General features: G+C 31.7%; 2 protein-coding genes and 1 pseudogene across 5 annotated transcripts; all 3 read left to right on the top strand.

Annotated features, from left to right (window-relative positions):
* The first annotated feature begins 2,545 nt into the window (after window positions 1-2,545).
* Window positions 2,546-3,662, top strand: LOC107412916 (NADPH:quinone oxidoreductase). The gene is made up of 3 exons (XM_016020746.3): window positions 2,546-2,706; window positions 2,810-3,001; window positions 3,144-3,662. The coding sequence occupies exons 1-3, from the start codon at window positions 2,607-2,609 to the stop codon at window positions 3,440-3,442; spliced, it is 591 nt and encodes a 196-aa protein (XP_015876232.2). The 5' UTR covers window positions 2,546-2,606; the 3' UTR covers window positions 3,443-3,662.
* Window positions 3,663-4,095: 433 nt separating this feature from the next.
* Window positions 4,096-11,335, top strand: LOC107412912 (NADPH:quinone oxidoreductase). Of its 4 annotated transcripts, none has more exons than XM_048470280.2 (5): window positions 4,096-6,002; window positions 6,611-6,723; window positions 6,867-7,058; window positions 8,218-8,511; window positions 10,966-11,335. In XM_048470280.2, exons 2-5 carry the CDS (start codon window positions 6,639-6,641, stop codon window positions 11,076-11,078), a joined length of 684 nt encoding a protein of 227 aa, XP_048326237.1. In that variant the 5' UTR covers window positions 4,096-6,002; window positions 6,611-6,638; the 3' UTR covers window positions 11,079-11,335. The 4 variants fall into 4 exon arrangements, with proteins under 4 accessions (XP_048326237.1, XP_048326236.1, XP_048326239.1 ...); XM_048470279.2 differs by having other exon boundaries at window positions 4,096-6,011; XM_048470282.2 differs by lacking the exon at window positions 4,096-6,002 and having other exon boundaries at window positions 6,503-6,723; window positions 11,004-11,026.
* Window positions 4,788-6,378, top strand: LOC125421353 (probable UDP-glucosyl transferase 73B6; annotated as a pseudogene).
* Window positions 11,336-24,627: the final 13,292 nt, after the last annotated feature.

Genomic DNA, 24,627 nt, shown 5'->3' with positions numbered 1-24,627 from the left:
AAAAATAAAAAATAATAATAATCTAAGACTAGAGTTAAAAAATAAAAATAATAAATAATAAATAAAAATAAAACTTAATAATTAAGAAACATAAGTGCTAGATATACTCCTCAAAAGTAGAAATGCAAAATGTATAAAATAATAAGGAGAGGGTTGTTTAAAAAGCTATCCTATTTTATTATCATATATTTTGATAACTTAGTTTTTAGTATATATGTATACAAATACAAGATTTTCATCTCAATTGTTGATTAATAGTAGTTAGCTTTACAGTTGGAAAATCAAAAACCTTTAAATTGTGAAAAATTAAAAGCACAAGCACGATAAGTATGAATCATGCCCGCTCTTAAAGTTGTAACTTCCATCTACTGTAAAGAAAACTCATTCAACCCTCCAATTTAATACTTTATAAAAAATATAATAAAATACCTGATAAAATGTAAAAAAAAAGTGTTGATCCTTTTTTGGGGGGCATGAATAGAAGTATTGATTTATTTTATTTTTTTGCTGAATAATAGGAATGTTGGTCTTGATTATGTTTGCAAGCCACAATATGTAATGTAAATTTTCAATAGTACAAAAGTGGCACACAAGAATTGGTTATAATTTTAAGTTTACAACTTACCACTTAATTAATGCTGCCACTTCTAGTTTATTTAGTCGTATAATGTAATATTTGAAAATTCTAATTTGTGTGCTTATGGTTTTCTCTTATTATCAAACACCTTCCAGCCCATCCACTAAACATCTCTTGAAAGAATTTTTTTTGTTTTTTTTGTTTTTTTTTTTGTTTTTGGGGGGGGGGGGGGGGGGGGAATCCTATATCTTGACGGTTAGTACTCTTTCTTTCTTGGACATGTACACGTTGGCATTTTATTTTTAGATTATAGACATTTTAGCATTTGCACCTAGCTGTGCTTTGGTGTCAAATGCATGCATGCTGTTATTATAGAAAAGGAAAAAAAATAAAATATATATATATATATATATATATACGTATGCACAGACAAAAACAATAAAAAATTATCTATAATCCTCAAAGTGCACCCGGAATGCTTACTTTCGTGCCTAAATGGAATTTTTTTTTTTAATTGACTTTGAATATTATACCAATTGAATATTTATATATATATATTCATAGACTAATTGTCAAATGGAACAAAACTTGCAAGGGCTTGTTTTAAATTGCTATTTGATATTTAGTATTTTAACAATCATAAGCATTGATCATATTAACGCAATGCTTATCTCATTTTAAAGTTTTTAATTTTTTTTTCTAAAAAAAAAAAAAGTTTTTAAAATTTAAAACTTTGAATTCGAACAAAACACGAAACGTCGGATAGGTTAAAAAGAATAGGATGATGAATTTACATTTTTTAAAGACCTGGCCTTGAGCCGCCCTTAATAACATAGTTTTTCTTTTTCTTTTGCTTTTTCTTTATTATCATAAAGAGCAAACAACTTGCTTAACCAATATTTTAAGAATCTGACACAAAAAGACATTGCTAGACAATTGCTAAATTATGTTAAAAATTACAACTTGTTCATTTTATATTTTGTGTGATAAAAAAGTATGACTTTACTTATCTAGATTGTTGGAACCAAAACTACTTATAATTGGAAGTTTATAGCAGACATGGTCATGATACAAATTAAATATTAGAAATTAAATCACCCAGCAATCAATCTTGAAATTTGAAATAAATTAATTGAAAAACCAAAACTTTTTTTTTAATTTGTTATTTGATTTTAAAAGGAATTTTTTTTTTTATAAAAGAAAATCGAAAAATTATAAATGTGAAAAAAATTTCTAAAGTACGTTGTAGACACCATGCAATATGATTTGGTTGTATGTTATCCGGTTACAGGTCAAGTTCTGAATGACAACCTCATTGATTGTACTTTGAGTGCCCAATAAGAAAAAGGAAAGAAAATAAAAAGTAAAGAAAATAAAAAGTAAAGCAAAGCAAATATATATATCTATATATATATATATATATGTGATAAAATAATTATTTTTATAAACCTAAAACGTTAAAGTATATTTTAAATAATTTTATCATTCAACCAACCACATCCATGTAATGTTGATAAAATAAAATAAAGGATTTAACTAATCAAAGTGGGACAAGAATTTGACTGAATAGTACATACAAAGTTGGGACGCCCAATGGAAATCCAGCAATCAATTTGGAACAAATTTTTCCAACTGTATTTTCACTTAAAAATAATTTATTGGGAACCTTTCCTAATAGTGAGAAGGAAAGATTCGAATTTAATTCACGATAATAACACTAAATTCTGATTTTAAACGTCATGCCACATCAATTTTTTTTTTTTTTTTTTTGTAGATGTGCCATGCCACATCATCACATACGTAACGTATCTGCCAAAGTTATTTATTTACAATTTAAATTTTAAAAATGAATTATTTTGATTGGACAAAAATCATATAGAAATTCACATACCGTTCGATTTCAATCGTACCGTTCAGAATCTTCCACAAACCTTCGGGTCCATCCTATAAATAGAGTACCCGGCACCACACAGTATACAAAACGAACCAGTCCAAGCAGTTGTTGCAGAGAGAGAGACAGAATAAGAAAATGGCGGCGACATCAATACCTGCAAAACCGATAATCAAAATAGCGGCTCTTAGTGGGTCCCTTCGCAAAGGCTCTTTCAATACGGGCCTTCTTCGTTCTGGTAAATCTTCTTCTAGCCTTATATATATATATATAAATATATATGTTTCATTTTCTTTTTTCCTGTTTGGTTGGTGAGAAAATATTTTTTTTTTTCCTCACAGCAATCGAACTGAGCAAGAACTCAATTGAGGGAATTGAGATAGAGTACGTAGACATCTCGCCATTGCCGTTCCTCAACACCGACCTTGAAGTCCAGGGAACCTACCCGCCCGCCGTTGAAGCATTCCGGAAGAAAATTCAAGAAGCCGATAGCATCCTCTTCGCTTCGCCGGAGTACAATTTCTCCGTCACCCGTCAGTATATCTATCTATTTCTCTCTCTCTCTCTCTCTCTATATATATATATATATATGTGTGTGTGTGTGTGTGTGTGTATCTTTCTATCTCTCTCTATATATATAATATGCATTGAAATTTTTTTTTTCCATGGAAATAGCGCCGCTGAAGAATGCGTTGGATTGGGGATCGAGGCCACCGAATGTCTGGGGCGATAAAACGGCGGCGATTGTGAGCGCCGGAGGGGGATTCGGAGGAGGACGATCTCATTACCATCTCCGGCAGATTGGAGTATTTCTGGACATCCATTTCATCAATAAGCCAGAGTTTTACTTGAACGCGTTCCAGCCTCCAGCGAAGTTTGACGCCGAGGGGAATTTAGTCGATGAAGCGACCAAAGAGAAGCTGAAGGAGGTTCTTCTTGCCTTGAAAGCTTTCACTTTGCGGCTCAAAAGCTAAATATCCATCCATTTTAATCAAAAAAAAAAAAAAGAAAGCTTTTTCTGATTATTAGAATTTCAATATTGATGTAATAGTTTGAAATTATTTGGGAAATTTCATGGTTTGGTTTTGTATATTATGTATTTCAGGGTATGAAATGTAGGTCAATAAAATGAAGAATTTACCTACTAAAAAAAATTGTGATTTTAATATATACAAGTTTATTTTATGTCAAAAAGTGCCAATATGTGTGTGTGTGTGTGTGTGTGTGTGTGTGTGTGTGTGTGTGTGTGTGTGTGTAAATGGCGTTGAGATTGAAAATACTAGAAGTTATTTAAAATCTTGTCTTTGGATGCATAATGAACTTGTTTTAAGAAAATGCATTTTTGTTGTTAACGCAAGAAGTTTTAAATTAACCAAAATTTGTTTGGATTTTTTTGTCAAAATTTTTACCATCTAACTAATTGGAGAAGAAATGAAACAAAATTAAAAACAGCTAACGAAGTTGATGCTTCATTTTTAGAGGGGAAAAAAAAGAAGAACGAAGATAAAATGTAAAAAGGAAGAGCATTTTGCATTAATTCGATAAAGAAAACAAAAACACAAACAGCAATATGTCATACTACTCCCGTGACATGTAACACATTAAAATTTTAAGACAATATTCTGCAAAGTCCAGCCTACCCCAACATTTTTAGCTTTCTATGAAGACAAATACAAAACTTTTTCTCACACATATGTCACATACGACTACTCCTTTACAATAGGCAAATTGTATGGATGCAAAAATAATAATAATAATAAAATAAATAAATAAATGAGGAAGAAAAAGAAAGCAAATATCTGAATTCTGAGGTCCTTTTACGCAATATTACCCAGCTCAGCTGCCAAGTCAAAGTCTTGAGGTCAATTTTACCCTGCCGACACTTATTTCAATCATTAACCAGAGATTACTACTTTACAGAAATTTTGTTTGCCATCTCGTACACCGTCTAATCATCAACTTACCAACCGTATTTCTTCTTCTTCTTCATCTTATGTTTTTTTTTTTTTTTTTTTTTCGTGGTTAATTTTAAGAATGTCGGAATATGAAATTCCTGCTCCACTCCGTGTCTCTTCCGTTACTTCTTAATATATAAAAAATTTCTGATCTGCTCGGTTGCAAGGCAACCATGGAAAGCAAAACTGATGATGATAATCAGCTTCACAAGTTCTTCTTCCCCTTTATGTCTTTAGGCCATGCTCGACCTACCATTGACATGGCCATCCTCTTTCCTTCTCGAGGTTCGAAAGCAACCATTCTCACCTACCCTTCTTTTGCCGCTCCCTTCTCCAAAAAAGGAGCAAACTTTCTCATACCCACATGATCAATATTCTCACCTTCCAAATCCTTTCTCTGAAAAATTCTTCTTCTTCTTCTTCTTCCATTGACATAATGCTTGCTTCACAACTCGACCAATTCTTGAAACGGCACCGTCCTGACTTCCTTGTGGCCGACACGTTCTTCCCTTGGACTACTGATGTTGCATACCCATATGGGATTCCCACTCTGGTTTTCCACGGAACTTGTTATTTCTCTCTCTGTCCTGACCTATGTGTGCATCTCTATGGGATTCAGAAGAAGACTGATTCAGATCTGTTCTTTGTTCCTAATTTACCTGGCAATGAGATTGAATTCATAGGATACCAATTTCCGGATTTCCAGAAGAAATATTGATGTTGAAACGGAGATTACAAAGTTGTTCAAAGCAAGTAATGAAATGTTGGAAAGAGGAGCTATGGGGTTTTGGTAAACAGCTTTTACGAGCTTGAACCAGTTTATGCTGATCATTACTGGAATGTTTTGGTCAGGCATGGCATATTGGCCCGCTGCACTTATACAGCAAGCAAGAAGAAACCTCCATTGATGATGATGATGAAGAGCACTATGGTTTCTGTTTGAAGTGGCTTGATTCAAAGAAACCCCGTTCAGTTGTTTATGTATGTTTTGGATGTGCTGAAGAGTTGATCAATGATGCTCAAATTAGGTAGCTTGCAATGGGTCTCAAAGCTTCTGGGTAGGATTTCATTTGGGTTGTGTCTAAACAAAAACATGATGAAGAAGATTGTATTCCTAAAGGATTTGAGAAGAGAATGGAAGGAAAAGGACTAATTGTAAGAGGGATTCCACCCCAAGCGAAGATTCTTAATCATGAAACCGTGGGAGCATTTGTGACCCATTGTGGTGGACTTCAACAATTGAAGGAGTTTGTGCAGGGGTACCAATGGTAACATGGCCAATTACCAACGATAGTTTTTACATTGAGAAGTTGACTACAAAGATACTTGGAATTGGGGTTGGTGTTACTGCTCAAAGATGGGGTGGTTTTGAAGGGGTTAATGTGAAGAAGGAAGAAATAGAAAAGGGTGTGAGGAAGATTATGGTGGCTGAAGGAGAGGAAATCAGAAACAGAGTCAAGGCACTTGGGGAAATGACAAAAGAGCCATTGAAGAAGGTGGTTCTTCTTACGTGGATTTGAATGCCTCCCTTGAAGAATTGAAACTTCGTAAGATGGCCCATCAGTGATTCAAGAAGCTGGTTTGATTTGTAAACTCTGCCTTCTTTTTTTATTTTTATTTTTATTTTTATTTTTTTAATAATATCTAATTTTGTTTACAAATGAATGGAACACTCAAGAAAGCACCAGAACATCTTGGTGGAGACTGGAGATAAGTATTGACATCTAGAAATGTCAAAAAAGTTATGTCATGTGTACTTGGAAGTTTGGAAATAATGCAAGAAAATTAAGAAAGTGTTTTTTAGAATGAAATTCAACGGTCAAGACAATAATTTTGTCTTATCCTTTATTTGGTTGTTCATTAAAATGAGTAATATATTATGAAAAACAAGTATGATAAAATACCAAGAACAAAATTTGATATAGAAAGAGTTTTTTTTTTTTTTTTTTTTTAATTATCCAATTTCAAAGCACATGTTGATGTTGGGTTCAATCAGAATTTCTTTTATATGTTTAATTTTTGTGGGATATTTGCATTGCTACTTTTCAATATATTCAATATCTGGGTTAAATGCAAAATGGTCAAAGTCAAGGGGTCAATTTGGGGTTTGACCAGCATCTGAAATGGCTTGCTCCATGTACTATTAATTTATTATTCCCCATGGCTCATCACTGCAAGCTCTTACAGAGCAGAGCCGCCGAAGAGGGAAGAGAGCATGGAGGCAAAACCGCCGATTAAAGTGGCGGCTCTTTGTGGGTCTCTTCGAAAACGCTCTTACAACTGTGGGCTTCTTCGTTCTGGTAATTTTCCCAATCTCCCTCTCTTCTTTTTTTCTCCTTTTTTTCCTTTTCAATTTGAAATACATATATACAAATGGAACAAAAAAACGAATGTGGATTTTGTGGGTTTTGATGGGTTGGTGGTGGAACTGGAATCCTCACAGCAATCGAGTTGAGCAAGGAATCAATGGAGGGAGTGGAGATAGAGTACATAGACATCTCGCCATTGCCGATGCTCAACACTGACCTCGAAGTCAATGGGACTTTCCCTACGGCCGTCCAAGCATTTCGTACCAAAATCCTAGAAGCTGACAGCATTCTCTTCGCCTCGCCGGAGTACAATTACTCCGTCACCGGTGACTCTCTCTCTCTCTCTCTCTCTCTCTCTCTCTCTGGTCATACTGTTATTATAATGGTGAGGGCATAATTGTCATTTGGCACATTGGTATATATGTGGGATTATAGATTGCGTTATATCTAAGCTATCATGATCCAATAAACCAAGAAAAGGAAAAGCTGAATAATTTGTACGGAGTTCGCAAGAAGTTGATAAGCTTAGCATTCAACCGGAATCAATAATGGCCAAAAGCTTCCATTTTGAAGTGCTGAACATCCTTAATTTATATGTAGAAAATTGTGTTAGAATAAGTTGTCTGAATATGTAATTAGTTTTTAAGTCTTTATTGCTCAAGTTCAGCTAGTTTAGTACGATAATTAGGAGTCTTACATGTTGGAGTTCAAGTAGTTCAAAGCTTCCATGTTTATTTAACTGATGTTAAACTAGCTCAAGGCAATCTGAAAGAGCAATTTAATCCTAAAGGGATTGGAGTGCAAGCATGCTGTCTTGAAAGGTCACTTTCTTCATTGACACGTTGCTACTTCGATTAAGATTATTCAATGTGCAAGCTCTCTTGCATTTAAGTGTAGATATGTAAATCTTTATTATTTCTAGCAGATAGTTTTGTTTTCAATAAAGTTTATGTTATTGGATTCAATTATTTTTCTGAATTTGCTTTGGTTGGCCCTGTTTTAAAGCCCTGAATTGGTTGTGGAATAGTGTTGAGACCTTGAGAAATGTTGATATACCTACTTCTCATTTAGTCTGAACTGAAGAGTTTTGATCTGGGACTAAAGATGACTTAATTAAGCTAGGTATAAGGATAGTTGTTACTTTAGTGGACAAAATCAACATATTCCTCTTTTAGTATCTGTATACAATTAAAAGGTAGAAATCACAACTATTACTTCCATATTTCAATATTTTTTCTTCCACATTGTGAAGATGGTAGAGCTGATTGTTCTATAATATTACACATATTTAACTAGTTTAATTCCGGTATTTAATATTCTATTCTCTGAGATTAAACTTTCCTACATTGATGAAGCGGGATCTCATCTAAATCATTTAATATAACTTGATGTATGTGGATTTGGGATTTTTGTGACAAGAAATTTGGTGCTTGCGAGTACCTCTGCTTCTACATTCTAAAACATTTTTCCTCCCTCCTGTGCCAGCACCGCTGAAGAATGCAATTGACTGGGGCTCGAGACCACCAAATGTTTGGGCTGATAAAGCTGCTGCGGTTGTAACAGCTGCATACGATCTTAGTGCTGGAGGAGCACAATATCATCTTCGCCAAATTGGAGTTTATATCGATCTTCATTTCATCAACAAACCTGAGATTTTTGTGAATGCGTACCAAACTCCAGCAAAGTTTGACAGGGATGGTAACTTGATTGATGAAGCAGTCAAGGAAAAGTTAAAGGAACTTCTTCTAGCCTTGCAGGCATTTACTTTGCAGCTCAAAGGTAAATGATGAAATAAATGTGTCATTTGTAGATAGAAAGATCAAGGTGTTTCTGGCTCTATCTAATGTGAATGCCATGGATGATTATATATTCTTTTGTTTTATGTCTATTCTTTTCACCATTGTGCTTCTCTTTATAATTTTGAAGACTTCATTTTCCTCCATGTTTTCTCTAAACCTTCATTTTCTTCCATGTTTTCTCTAAACCTTGCTAGTGCTAAGATTAGCGAAAATTGTCTTCTTCATTGCGCACTTTAGAAGTCCTTCCATTGAAAATTCTGTCCATGAGAATGATTTATTCAATGATGTCATCAGGAAATGAATGCCCTTGGTTTGTTGTTCAGTTCTGTTGCATTTGTCACATTTGTTTCTTTGAGTTGGGTAGTTAGTTCTAATCAATCATTAACGTAATTATTTACAGTCGCGCTATATGTTACTTCTAAGTAGGTTGTTATTTACTTTTTTAAGCATATGTATGTTGGAAATTTTATTTTGGGAAGTTCTACTTTGTAAGTATATAACTTCTCAAAATAAACTACATAAAATTATGATTTACGATGGGATTGTAGATGTACAAGTTGATTTTGTAGTCAAATGTAACGATACTTCATTATGAAAGTGTTTCTGTAGAACCTTCTACACAAAAATCTACATAGGAATTGACAAATTGTTAAGGATTAGCGGAGGATGGTAGATACAATATGACAATCTTGAAACCTGATTAGTTAGAGTTTTCTAACTCATGTCCTCTCCTTCTTATTCTCAACAACCATGACCATGATGAGGTCGATCTGCAAATTTCTCCTCAGTCTACTTGTTGCATAAAATTCCCTCCAACCAAAAAGGGAAAAAAAAAAAAAAATGAAGAAGAAGAAGAAAACATCATATAATAAATGTACACCAGGTAAGTAAATTCCAAACCAGCCTTTTGAAACCATCCATCTACAACTACCAACTTATGAGATAAAATGATACCAAATACTAAAAAATAATATAAAATGTAATTATGTCTCAGTCTCAACCACTCCAGAGTCCAAAACGACTTCTAGCATTGATTCGAGGCGGTTTTTTGAGGAGTATTCTGGTCATTGAAAATGTAATCATTGATATCACCATAACAGCGATAAAGATGGCAACAAACATTTGCTGAATAGGAAATGGGTTTCGATCTGAATGTTCTGGGAAGATTGCTTTTATGCCGTGGTCAAAAGCAACCACCATAAAAACAAGAGATGTTCCTGTTAATAATGTTATCCAAAACATTGGGTATAGAGGGACTGCCAAAGCTCCAAGTACTGGTACAACAAAGTGGATTAACATGGAAGCAGTGGAGCAAACAAAAGCCACTGTATCACAAAACAGAAACTTTTTAAAGTCTGCTCTGCTGCTTGAAACTGCTAAGCCATCTTTGTTGTATCCGCCAGGCAGTTGGAAAGCAGCTGTGAAAGTCGCAGTAGCTATGAATGTTGCTATCATTAGATTGATCATGGCAACGTCCTTGACTGCTTGCTTCAATTGTGGATTATGCTTCCTGTTGTATGATGCCACATGTTTTTTTTGCACATCTTCTCCATTAGGTTGCTCTTTCCCTTCATCAACTTGTCCATCTATTTCTGCCTCATGATTAACCTTATTAATCTCTGCTTCTTTAGTTTCTTCTCTGATGAACTTCTGTTCCAAACTCGGTAGACCAGTACCTACCTCAAAGTTCAGCAGTACTACTTCCAACTGGAGACGTAATTAATTTGCATGATGTTATTAATATATATATGTATGTATGTAGCATGAAAAAAAAAAAAACAAAAAAAAAAAAAACTTGTTATTTATCACTTGATCACCAATGAAAATGGACCAAATTAATGAAGATTACTGGTTTAATTTAAAGAAAAGATATTTGTCACGTTAGACACAGTGTACAAACAGCAGTGCTAGAGGTATCAAGTTATATACCAACTCATGTGAGATATGAGTAAATGAGATGTCATTATTTTATTAATTTATCGTTAGAAATATGTTCCCTTAATAATAACTTTTCTATGAGGGCCTTGAGTTTTTGTTAACAATAAGTTAAAATAATAATATACCTTACAAATAAAGTGTATAAATTTTATAAAACAACTTAAAATACATATATGTCCTCTATATTGTTTGCAACACCAAAATCCAAAACGAGGTTGAGATGTAAGGCAATCATTCATATATAATAGTCAAATATTGAATGTGTCAGTGCCAGAAAACTTACAATTTCTTTATCCTTTAGCTGCTTGTTTGATAGAACAATGTCATAAAATGTCATACCATCGTTATTTGTAGTCTCTTTGTCAATTTTTGAGTCATTTGCCAGCATTGCTAGAATTTTGAAATCTGCTCTAGTGGAGGCAGCTGCTAGATGCAAAGCTGTATTTCCTTTATTATCTTTCTCATTTATAAGGTCCAGAAATGTCAATGATTGTAGGAAGAATTTCACCACTTCTGCCTGTCTGCTTTCCACAGCAACATGAAGAGCCGTCCTGTTTTTGTCGTCAAACAACTCGCAAATTTCTGGATATTCTGCGATTAGTTTTTTAATTACATCAACATGTCCTTTTTTCGCTGCAATGTGAAGGGAAGACATACCTTGTTTGTTCTTTTTGCAAGCAAGAGACGTATTTATGTTATCGCCCTGCTTCAAAAATTGTTCAACAAGTTCCGTATTCCCATAGTGTGCGGCATAGTGGAGAGGAGTCCACCCAAAATCATCATCTTTTTCAAGTATTGAAGAGTCTGAGTTTACTTTCTCCAGCACCTTATGCACAAAATCTATATATACATCTGTAGAGAGAGAGAGAGAGAGAGAGAAACTGATAGGATGTTAAGGATTAGCTGAGGAAGATATATATATATATATATATATATATATAAGATGATTTAAATAATAGTTTGATTGTATTGTGGAATGTACCAATAATCAACACCTGCAAGTCTACTGACAATATTATTTTTAAAAAAAAGTACACAACTTGCTATCTTCTAATCTTGCCAAAAATTCATTTTCGGGTTTTAGTTTTAAAATGTTACAATTTAAATCTCATTTTACTTCTAATTTGTTATATGTTAGTGTTGCTTAATTTTAGTTTGCATTAACTAGGATACTTTAAATTTGTAACTCTAATTGTCTGTTTGAATAATGATAAAGTTAATGAAAATCTAATTTTTTTGGAATAGTGATTATTTTTGAAATAATTTTGAAATTTTTTAAAAATATATATTTACCTCTTAATTTATTATATAATATTAAATTTAATTATTTATAATTTCTAATTTTTTTATCATTCACTAAACATAAAAAAACTAATTTCTAGAAAATTAATCTTGAAAATCAACCTTCTCAACTTTAACGCTGACCAAATGGGTCTATGAATTTTATAAAACATTATTGATGAGGAAAAAAAAAATCTCCCAAAATTGCATTCGTGGGGTTACTTGACTTACATCTGAATATTGAAAAACAATGATCTAAAATAGAGGATGCTAACGAGCAAAGTCTTAAAAGTTATAGAATACCAAAATGCCTTTTACTTTATTCCATATACTACCCCAAAAAAAGAAAAAGAAAAAAAAAGAAGAGATAATTATATTTTAATACTTTTTAAAATTATATTATTTCATTTAGAGGGTCGTACACTTTTTTTAACACCCTAATATCTTTTATTTTTAAAATTATTATAAATTAGTCTAAATCTCTAAAAAATAATAGAAACTTTTCAAAATATTTTTTTAGCACCTTGTAATTTGTATTTTTTCAATTTTGCCAATGAAATTTAGTAAAATAGATTGGTAAACTGAAAAAAAACTTAAATCCAAAATAAAATCCAAAAACTCACCATTTAATCCAACCAAACATCACATGTGTAATTTTTTGTATAAAAATTTTACTTTTCTCAAAGAATTACATTATTTATAAAAACTAATTAATCACTGTTTTTTAGATGCCTTTATATTTTGTTATTTTATTTTGAATCTCTATAATATAATATGTACGGGTTACTATTTTCATTTTTTGAAAAATTATATTTATATTTTTTAATATTTTACCAATTTATTAAAAGAATAATAGTTGTCTCTTAAATAAGTTTATAAAATTTGTTTTATTTTTAGTATGAAAGTAATAATGTGCAAAACACTCTTGATTTACACTTTGAAAATTTATATTAATAAATATTATATATTTTTATTAATATAAAGTTTCAATACATTTATAAAGTTTCAATACATTTTATAAGCACTTTAAGCATCTCTAATTTGGAATAATTGCATTCTAGTATTAGTCATGTGCTAGTCATATAAGGCGGCTGTTAGTCTCTTCCGTTAGTTCGGTCTCTTTTTTTAATTTTTTTTTTAATTTTTACTCAATCAAATGTGAATTTCATGATAAATGAAGACCTAAAATGCATTTTCATGAAATTAGTTATCTAAATTGCAATTAATGCATAAAATAATTTTTAAAAAAATATGTTCGAAAAATATATGAACTGTAGTACAAAAATGTCAAGAGATAATAATACAAAAAATATATTTATTTCTTTATTTCTTGTGAATGCCCGAACCACAAGTCCTCAGTGTATAACCTATATCATCCAATCACTGAAAATAAACAATTTTGTCGGCAATTCAATTATATATATATATATATATATATATGTGTGTGTGTGTGTGTGTGTGTGTGTGTGTGTGTGTGTGTGGAGTCATACCGTACGTTTAATTTTTCCCCGTTTATATGACACATGGAGAGGATTTGGAGAAAGAATCATTTTTTAATGTTAGCCAATCATAAAAGTTAAAATAAAAAAATTCATACCTGATTTTGGTTTGGGGAGTCTACTCAAGAGTGGTTGTCGATGAAGTTTATGGATTCTATGAAGATTCCGGAAGAAAAGTGAAAGATCCTCTTTAAAAGTAGAATTTCTTCTACAGCCTGCAAAGAGATTAAAAATTGAAGAACACTGAAACATGTACATATATATATATATATATATATATACATATGTATGTATATATAGCTTAGGTGAACAATATTAATGGAAGTTAACAAAAAAAAAAAAGATTTTAACTTAAGACTTAGATGGTGATATACTTTGGGAGCGAATAGCAGTTGCATGCAAGACATTCATGCCGTTCCTTCCATCAAAGGAGCGGTTGTTTTTTCCAAGGATATGAAGAGCAACTGGGTAAAAGCATCTATCCACCGCCATAAAAAGAGGAGATTCTCCCGCATCGTTCGTAAGTGAAACCAATTCCGGTTGTTCCTCAATGAGTAATTTGACGATATCGAAGTGATCATGTCGAACAGCTTCATGGAGAGCTGTTTCCCCTTGCTTATTCACCATGGTCAGCAGCTTCGTGTTTCTTTCCACATCCTCCTTTCTTGCCCTGATTAGGACTCTTACAAATTCCAAATGACCGAATTTGGCAGCAATATGTAGTGCAGTGTTTCCTTTCTTATTTTTCTCGTACAGAAGACCAACCACATGTGGTTGGTCGTCTGCAATCTGTAGCTTCCCAGATTTTGCTGCCACATGAAGAATGGTGTTTTTTAGTTTCGTTGTCACCTGCCCACTCAAATTCTCTGGGACCGCGGCGGCTCTCGTAGCAAAGAAATCATCCTTTCCATTGATTGCAGCGTCATAAAACTTAGGGTCCATTGCTACTTGGTTTGCTAGAGCTTCATCTTCTTGAATATCTCGTCCCCATCATCTAGCCCTCTACCCACTATTTTGTGTATATATATATATATATATATATATATATATTTTTTTTTTTCCTTTGGGTGAATTATTTTGTACCACTACTATAATAACAAGTAGGAAACATTAGTAGGTTCCAAGGCTACCCTACCCCAGGGATACCGAAGTACGTTCATAATAAGTAAAGCTTAGGCTCGAGGTATGTAATATGTATGTGTAATTTCATATTTATAGTTGAATGATTGATCTTAGTATATTTATCATTGAAACAATTAACTTAAAAAGTAAACATTCAAATTATATTAAGATGGCATGTTTTTATAAGATCAATTATGAATTACTAATTTTGTTGACCAAAAAATAAAATTGGAACTTCATTTTATTTCTATTTTGGATAAATAAATAGTTTTATTAGCTTAAGTTATATTAGGAGACTTGTACTATCATTTTTGACATGCCCAAAAATATAACTTAATTTGTATAATTTTCTAGTTCTATAACATGATCAGTCCTCTACATTTGTTCTCTTCACCAGATATGTCCTTGTTATATCAAATTATATATATGTATGGATTTGATAGATATAGCAAAAGATTTATAAGAGGATTTATAAGAGAATTATAGAGGGGGATTTGCCACATCATTTAAAATTTATAGGCTTATAAGGGGAATTTGCTACATCATTTAATTTTCTAAGTCATTTAAAAAATACTTATGATTCAAAATCGATTCACTTCTCTTATTTGATTTGGCATGCTCTTTCTTTCTCATAACTGGCCTCCATATTTAAATATTTTTAATTAAAAATCTTATTATATATTATTATTGATCACAATCATCAACTTACATAATAAATTGTAATTGAAAATATTTAAATTTATTATTTTTTAATAAAATTTTAAAAATAAACTCTTTAATAGTAACTATTTAAATAAATTTTTTAATAAATATTTAAATTACTATATGATATAGAGATCTTCAATTGTGATAAACAATATTTTTTTTAAATTAAAACATAAAAAAATAGTTTGTAAATATTAATTATATGTAACTCTACAAAGTAACTTTATGTGGAAAATAAAAATAATAATTATTTGATGATAAAGATAATTCTTTTTCCTCTTCAATTAAAGAATAATACTTTCAAATCCTGTTCGCCTTAAATAAATAATAATAATTATAATAAAATAAAATTTAAAAAAAAAAAAAAAAAAAAAACATATACAAATTAGATGTCAACGTCGGCGGATGCATGAACGTACATTTGAAAAGAAGAAGAACTCGAAAACCACGAAAGTAAAGGCCAAGAGAAAGAGCAAAAATGAAAGGGGGAATTTCCACTACTTCCGAACATGGAGCATTCAGTACTCCTGCCATTCACTAAAAACAGCATTGCTGAGCTCAAAAACATATACAAATTAAATGTCAATATCCGCCTTTTTTTTTTTCTTTTTTCAAAGAAAGAAATGCCTTTCTCCTTCTTTATGGTTTTTTGTTTTTTTTTCGTTGTTTGGCTTCTGGGTTGTCATACAAAACCAACATATGAGCTCAAAAAGAGGACCAAATCCAAGGATTCTTTTCCAAACGATTTTTTCCTCTTAAACAAGAAAATCAGAAATCTAGAACCATTCATTAGAGAAATGGTGACTCGGCTCCATCTCATTTATTTATTTTGGTAGAATGGAGGGCTAAACTCAAGGAAAAGTTAACGTACACGATTGCCTGCAAAATTCTTTCTCGTTATGCCCATATTTAGATCATTGCCCCACAGAAATGTTTTACAAAATTTTTTTGTTTTTTCCTTCTTTTTTATTATTATTATTATTATTATTATTATTATTATTTTGGGAAAGAAATCAGCGTTACAACTTGTGAGGTAGCAAAATGATATGACAGGTCGTGATTGGTCAAAAGAAAAACAAAGGAACATTTTTTTTTTTTTTCTACCAAGTGTTGTAATGTGACAAGTATAATAATGCAAGGGGTAAATATATAATATGTGCAGCGGCATTTTTATTCGAACAGATACTGATATGTATATAATAATATATATATATATATATATATATTTTTTTTTTTTTCTTTCTCTTTTTGATATGCTTGGGTTTTCAAATTCAGAACTTTTGCACTAAAACAAAGTAATTTTGTTCTTAAATGTTCCTTGGAAACGACAATTTTTTATGTATTTTTATTATTATTTTTTTATGATAATATTAATAACTACATTTTTAAGACTAAGACTATGAGAACCATACTACCATACATGATATTTTCAGAAGGCATTTTTTTTTATTTATCCAAAAAAAAAAAAAAAAGAACCATGTGCCGACATCATAGATGCGACTGCAAATCAAATAAATATGTCCCAAAAAAATTTAAATAAATATGTCCCACATATGTACATCGTAGGGCCGTATGGACACCAAATAAGAATTGACCTTTATTCCAAAAAATAATCATAAAAAATTTGACCCAAATAAAAAATAAAAAATAAAAAAAAGACCACTGACGAAAAAAAGAAAAAGAAAAGAAAAATAAAATATTATAGTGCGAGGACTTAATTTTATGTCTTCCTTAGTCTTTGTTAATGCCGATATTAAAAAAATTCAAATTGTTTATTTCTAAAAATAAATTTAACATTGTCGAACAGTTGGATTTCTCTACATATATTATAATTGTGAGAAGACAATTAAGGTTTTATAAATAAAATTTTTGATCTTGGAGTCTAGCATCAATTTTTTTTTTTTTTTTTTAAATTTTTGTATGGGAGAACTTACACGCGTTTGGACTAAGTCCTTTCCTAGGCTAATCTTTGGTGTACAAGGAAATGGTACACCTCTCCTTGCCAACTACTGGACTAATCTTTTTTATTTTTATGTCTTTTAGAAATTGGTCTGGTTTTAAAAGCCTCCAGTTGTTAGTGGTATAGCAAAAACCTTGATAAATTTTGTTACCTATACCTACTACTCATGTCTGAAGAGGTTAGATATGGGATTCTAGTACTGTTATTATATATTTGACTTATTAAGGATAATTGAGACAGGGACATAAAAATATTATTGGTAAAAGTTTTCCTAAGGCCATGATAAGTGATTCATTTAGGATTTTTCATGGAAAAAGAAATTTTTAGTACTTGTAACTTGTATAACTGAGTCCTAAATAACACTAAGACCACCAAAATGTTTGAGCTAATAAAACAGCTGCCATTGTTTGTGTAAAAGCTGCATATATGATCTTAGTGCGGACTCCATTTTCTTCCATGTTTTCTCAAATGCTTGCTAGCTGCTAAGATTAGTGAAAATAGTCTTCTCCATTGCCTGGTTCAGAACTCCATCTCTGATCGAATTTGTGAAATTCTATCGATAAGAACGATTAATATTTATGATGTCATTAGAAATGAATACCTGTCCTTGGCTCATTTTTACAAGTAATTTTGCTGTAGCACATCACAAATTATACCTAGCTAAAACTATTGCATTGTCACAGTTCCTTTTTTCTTTTCTTTTTTTTTAATTATAGTATATATGAAAATTTTCCATCTTTTTCGCATTTCTGTTTTTCACCATATTGTCTCCCTTCCTTCCCTACAATTTTTTTTTTCTTTTGATAATATCCTTCCCTACAAAATTGTTACATATTTTCTCTACACTAAAATATCCAATTCAGAACCAACGCCAATTGGTTCAGGTGGTTTGGCACCTGTTTTCCGTAAGTAAACTCTCGGATTCGAGTATTGTGAATGGAGAAAATTAGCGGTGGGAGAACTTTACACCCTTGTGATCTAATTCGGCTCGACCCGGATTAGTTGAGGCTCAATGACCACCAAAAGGATGGAGTTCTATGACTTAGTGATCTCGAAAAAAATAAGACCCATGGGATACCAAGGATCTACAAAAACTGGAGATAGGTCAAATGCTTGTGATCCGATCCAGCTCGACCCGGATTAGTAGGAGCTCAGTGACCACAAAAAAGATAGTCCTGTGGCTTAGTAATCTACAGAAATATGGAATCCATGGGATGCTGGGGGATCTACAAAAACGGGAGATAAGTCAAATGCGCCGGCCTTTTTCGTTATCTTGGTTTTTAAATGGGACCACAGGTTCCTGGACATACTCCAATGCTGGTAAAATCCATTTCTTTTTTATGTATATATAAATAAAAGAAGTTTCTTATCAAGTTTACCCCCAAAAAAAAAAAAAAAAAAGTCTCTTATTCAAGTTTTATTTTTTGCTTTTTTAACTGAAATATTATCAAGTCAATCTGATAGAAAACTAATATATATATATATTTATCTACATTCTTTTATTATTATTTCTAAAAAATAGTTTTATCGTTGGATTCTAGCTTCAATTATTTTTCTTTGTTTTGGTTGTGGATTTGAAAATTGAAAACTTGAGAAATATTGTCCCCTAATTTAGTCTGAAGTGGTTTGATTTGGGATTGCAGTATTGACTTAATTCATTTAGGTATAAGGATAATTGTTATTTTGGTTGATAAATCAACATATTCCTCTTTTAGTATCTCCATACAATTAAAAATTAGCAGAAATCATATCTTTATACTTCCATTTTCAATATTTTTTCTTCGACATTGAGAAGATGATAGAGCTGATTGTTCTATAACATTGCACATATTAAAGGAGTTTAATTCTGGTATCTAATTTTCTGTTCTCCAACATGAAACTTTTTTGAACATTGACGAAGTGGGATCTGATCTAAGTAATTAGGGTTTGTTTGTTTTTTGCACTTATATTTTAAAATGAACTCAATTCATTAAAACATTTTGTTTTATTTCTTTGTTTTTTTAACTAATGACTAAATTTAAGATATTTGTGTCTTAATTGAAAAGACAAATTTTATAGCTTATATCTTATTCATCATTTCTTTCTTTTTGTTTTTGGATTTCAAAATCTTCTCAATAAAAAACAACAATATTTCAACTTTGTCTTCAAAATGGTTTAACAAGTCCTGAATTTTGTCTTCAAAGTGGTTGAACAAGTCCTGAATCCAAAAGACCGGCCAAACAAGTCCGAGACCTGAGACTAGTTGAACGGACACAAGACCTGAGAACGACCGAATGGGTTTGGGGCTTGGGAACGTTCAAATGGATTCCAATCTCGAAAACCTTCGAGCAGGTCGAAAACCTAGAAACATTCAAAGGGATCTGATCTAGAAAACTACCATAAGGATTAGAAACCCGAATTCTGAATCCATTTATAAATATCAAAAGTTTTGTTAATCAAGGATAATTATGGCTTTTTTTATTAAACTTCATTACTAATATGACTATCTAAAAAAATAAAAATTAGGTCTATTTAGATCCAAGATGCATCAAGTCTTAAAACAAAAAAACACACACCTTACTATAACTTGATTGTTTAGATTAAGGATTTTTCGATTGATAAACAAATTCTGTCCTTGTGAACATTTCTGATTTTCTACATGCTAAAACATTTTTTCACCCCAATGTACCAGCCCCGCCGAAGAATGCAATTTACTGGCGCTCGAGGCCACCAAATGTTTGGCCTGATAAAGCTGCTGCGGTTGTAACAGCTGCATATGACTTAGTGCGGGAGGAGCACAATATCATCTTCACCAAATTGGAGTTTATATCGATCTTCATTTCATTAACAAACCCGAAATTTTTGTGAATGCATACCAAACTCCGGCAAAGTTTGACAGGGATGGTAACTTAATTGATGAAGCAGTCAAGAAAAAGTTAAAGGAACTTCTTGTAGCCTTGCAAGCATTTACTTTGCACCTCAAATGTAAATGACAAAAATATATGTGTATCTGATCAATGAGTTTTAGGCTCCATGCCCATGGATGAAAAATCAGTGTGCTGATTGTATATTCTTTTGTTTGAAGGCTCGCTAATGCTGAGATTAGTGAAAACATTCTTCTCCATTGCCCTATATAGAACTAGTTGTCTGGTTGAAGAAATTATAAAATGCTGTAAGAAAGACAGAAACCAATATGAATCACATGACGTTGAAATGTGAGGAGAACTCATCGTTAGGCCGCCATTGGATGTAACGAGTGCACCTTTCAGTGTTTTTGGTTGTCACAGAGTACAATATATGTGGTTTTTGAATTTCACCAAATTATAATTAAATTGAAACACTATTTTTACCGGCGGTGTTTCCACTTTTACTGAAGATGAAATGTAAATATGGCAACAAATTCACAACAACTACTCACATGACCCATCTAATCTCAATTTCGGCAGCCATTCACAAAGCTAGGTCCACAAAAAGCAAAGATGGCTTCGGTAGGCTTAACTATTGGGTTAGGTTGGTCTTGAAATAGGCCTTATGTTCAAGCCTGGATACCACTGCTGGTAAATTCCACTTTTTGTTTCATAATTTTTATTTTTGGACAGATTCTTTTTTGTGTTTTGGGAGATATGAAAAAATACGATGGAATTTGTTGGTGTTTTTTTTTTTTTTTTTTTTTTTTTCTCCTTTTGAAGAAGAAGAAGAAGTTTGTAAGGGTACAGGTTAGCATATCCGACGAGTGTTATACCCGTCTGTGTTATACCCATCTATATGTATAACAAAGCTTTTGACCCAGATTTATACTTCAAATCTGCCTTCTTGATTAGACTTCAAATGTCTTATAAAGCTATGTTCGCACTGAGTATTATAAATTAGAGCTTTAAAGGTATTTTTGGGAGATATGTATGTGAGGCTGGATGATAGTGGTTTTCACTCCAGAATTTGTAAATACTCCAAAATTCTATGGAAAATTAGACAAATAAAATGAAGATTTAAGCATTCTTTATAAGAGATTGCTGTCCCTCTAGTTGATTTGTTTGTTTCTGTGCTTACAATTTTCCAAAATTTTTTAAAAAACTATCTTAGATAAAATGATTTTTTTTTTTTTTTTTAAGAATAAATTGTTGTTCATAAGGGAGGAGGTGCAATGCAAAAGAATTGACATGGTCACTTACTTTTACAATTTAAACTGATTTTAAATTAGATGAATATTATATAAATATCTATCGATAGAAAGAAGTAAATCAAGATGGGAAATTGGGAAAGTTGATGGAAAATCTTTCAATCATACTGAGGGGATGGAAATGAGAAAATCAGAAGGAATTGAAAGCTGAAAAAGGGATTGTTTATTATTTTATTGTCGTTATTCCAGATTTTGAAAACTGCTTTATCCACCACACCCGTATCTTTTTGATTCTTTCTACTCTCAAACTCTGTTTGTTTCTACTTTCCCAAGATTTTATCCTCAAAATTCACTACTCAATAAACACTTGAAATACAAGTCTCTGCAGTACTACACCACTGCGCCGACTTTTTCCTCTGAACAAATCACACCATTCTTTTTTCTTTTTTTTTTTTTTTCTTTTTATGACGTATCGCTTTAAATTAAATTGAGAAATAATTCAATTTTACCAAAGAAAAAAATCAAAATAACAGTGGGGCTCGGTACGCTATTAATTAAACTTTAACTTCAATTATAATGCATCAGATTTTTTTAAGAGATAGCTTGACCAACTTTCAATTATCAAACATAAATATTAAACAAACATATAACTACGATTGTAAATTAGCAAATTTCGGCATATGCTACTCTCCACTATTTCTCTTTCAAAAAAAAAAGAAAAAAGAAGAAAAGAGTTATAACTGTTGTTATTTACATGATATATAGCAATCACTAATCTCAATTTTTACAATTAGCAAATATTTTAGACTTTGGCGGTTCTAATCCCTATGATTTTGTTTGTTGACTTAATAAATTAGAGAGTAAAATTTTTTAAGTCATATAAAACTATTACCCATCTATTTATCATAAAGTTCAATAACAAATTGAAAAATTAAAAATAAAAAATATCAAAATATAATTAATTTATGTATATGTATCTCTGTGTGTGTGTGTGTGTGTGTGTGTGTGTGTGTGTTCTTTTTGATCTCATCAACTTTAATGCACATATCGTAGCTCTCAGAATCTAAGAATAATTAATTTTACTTGGTAACTACGTAAACTTAGGTAAACTTTGTAAAAACCATTGGAGATTGTCACAAGCTGTTACATGTATTTTCTTTATTGAGGGAAAAAAAAACACAAAAAAACAAATTCAACATGACCTTTTTCTAATGTCTTCTTTTTGTCTGGTTTGGAAAATAGCATACAATGTAGTTTATGGTTTTTCATCACATGATTTTGCAATCTTGAAAGATTGCTACTTCCAAAAAGCTATGGTTGGCATGCCTAATTGCTAGATAAAACCAATCTTAGGAGGATCTTTAATGATCCAAGAGTTATAAAAAGCTATGGACCAAGGCATTAAAATGGCGGATATATATACATTCGAGTAAATGGTATTATAATGCTATTTTTTTAATATTATATTTTTATGGTGAAAAATATGGTATGACATTTTCACGTTTCACTACTATTTCAAAATACCATTATTTTTTAAATCTTTTAATAATTAAGTTAAGGTTTGACTTATTCATGTTCATTTAATGAAATTTTTTTATCCATTTTTTAAAGATAAAAATAATGAAAGTTAATGAATAAAAATAATATATAAATTGATAATTAACTATTTTTTTCTTCCTTTAAATTATTTTTTAAAATGTATTAAGCTTTAACTTTTCAATTTGTATAAAGTCAATTATGATTATTACGTATAAGTTGTTATCTTTTCATTTATTAATTGGGGAAAGGGATTTTAACACCAATGCTTTTTAAAGATTTAACAATTTTAGAAGAAGTATGTAGGTGTGTTTATGCTTTTTGGGTCATATTATTAATTTTCTAAATTAATATTTTAATATATTGAAATATTATTATTGGGAGATTAATTAAGAAGTTTTAATCCCACATTGATTGGAAATTAAGTGGTTATGTAATTATCATATGCATAAATTGAAATTTTGAAGTTGGAATGTTGAAAAAGAAAAAAAAAAAAAAAGTATCACATCGAAAGCGCGTGAAGCAACTCAAAATTCTCTACATATATAAATAGGAGCTTCATTGGCTTTGAGAAGGACATCTCTACACACCTTCACAAATGACTACAAGAATATAGACTAATTAGTTTATTCTTTTTAGAATTTACTTTCTGTAGTTTATCGTTCTTAGTTGTTTTCTAGTTGAAATTTTATTTTTAAAAGCCCTTTAATCATTAATGTAACACCCCGTCCCAAAGTACACCAGAATTTTTTCAACTTTGACCGAGGTTGACCGCTGACTTTGACTTTGACCGTTGATCAAAGGGATCAAAAGTTGACTTTTGACTTGAATGGAATTCTAGGTTGACTGATGTACCGTTATAAAGTACGCATTGGCACGAGTTCGTAGACTAGTAACACGTTGAAAACGGAGCTACGGTTTGAAAGTTATGAGCAAAACAAGATTGGGGTCCAAATTGTCCAAGGGTGCCGAAGTTGACTTTTTATTCATGTAAAGTTGAGCTTTGACTTATGCATGCTTGTGGATACTCATCGATACGAGTTCATAGACTAGTGACACGCTTAAATTGGATATCTGATTAAAAAGTTATGGACCTGCAAAGTTTTAAAATACCGTATTATTTTAATATTTTTTTTAAACGTGTAATGATGTGCCACGTGTGACTTAATAAATGTGACCATGTGTCACCATGATGAGATGTCACATGTCAACCATGCTTAATACCATATTATTTTATTATTGTTATTTTATATAATAATATTATTTTTAATATTATTTAATTATTTTATTTTATTTTCTTTTTATTTCTTTTTATTTCTTTTTCTTTTTTTCTCCTTTCCCCCACGTGGGAAAAAAAGGGCCATGGGCCCCTTCTTCTTTCTTCTTCTTCTTCCTCCTTCTTCTTCCTTTCCTTTCCTTCTTCCTCTCGGGTTCTTGCCCTTTCTTTTAATTCCGGCCACCACCTTGCTACACGCACCAACCAGAGAGGAGCGAGGGATGGAGGCGAGCCCGGCCGCAAAATTTTACGGCCACCAGTCGCCGGACGTGCCCAGATCGGGCCGGAGAAGCCCGACGGCCGGAAATTTTCTTTCTCCTCTTTTCTTGTGTTTTCCGGCCAACCCAGCTCAATCCATACCTCTATCCCACCATTTTTGACCCTTCTGAGTCCATTTCCATGATTAGATTGCCCAAAACCCCCACCATTTGAGAGATCTCTCAAGTTCAAGTTCGGCGGGTACTTCCTGGGCAAATTCCGACCACCACCGGCGGAATTGGGATCAATGGAGGCCGGTAATGCAATCCTTATTCTATAAGCTTCGTTTCGGTATATTACTCGTCAATTTTGGTTAACGTTTGTGTTTAACCCCCGGGATACCGGGTATTATTTATCCGAATAAAATATTAATTTATTTGACTGTGTGTGAATTGTTGTTCCAGGAGCACGTGTGAGTCGTAGAA

Source organism: Ziziphus jujuba, chromosome 8 (assembly GCF_031755915.1).
Source record: "Ziziphus jujuba cultivar Dongzao chromosome 8, ASM3175591v1".
NCBI classification, from domain to species: Eukaryota; Viridiplantae; Streptophyta; class Magnoliopsida; order Rosales; family Rhamnaceae; genus Ziziphus; species Ziziphus jujuba.
This window is presented reverse-complemented; position numbering and strand designations above follow the sequence as displayed.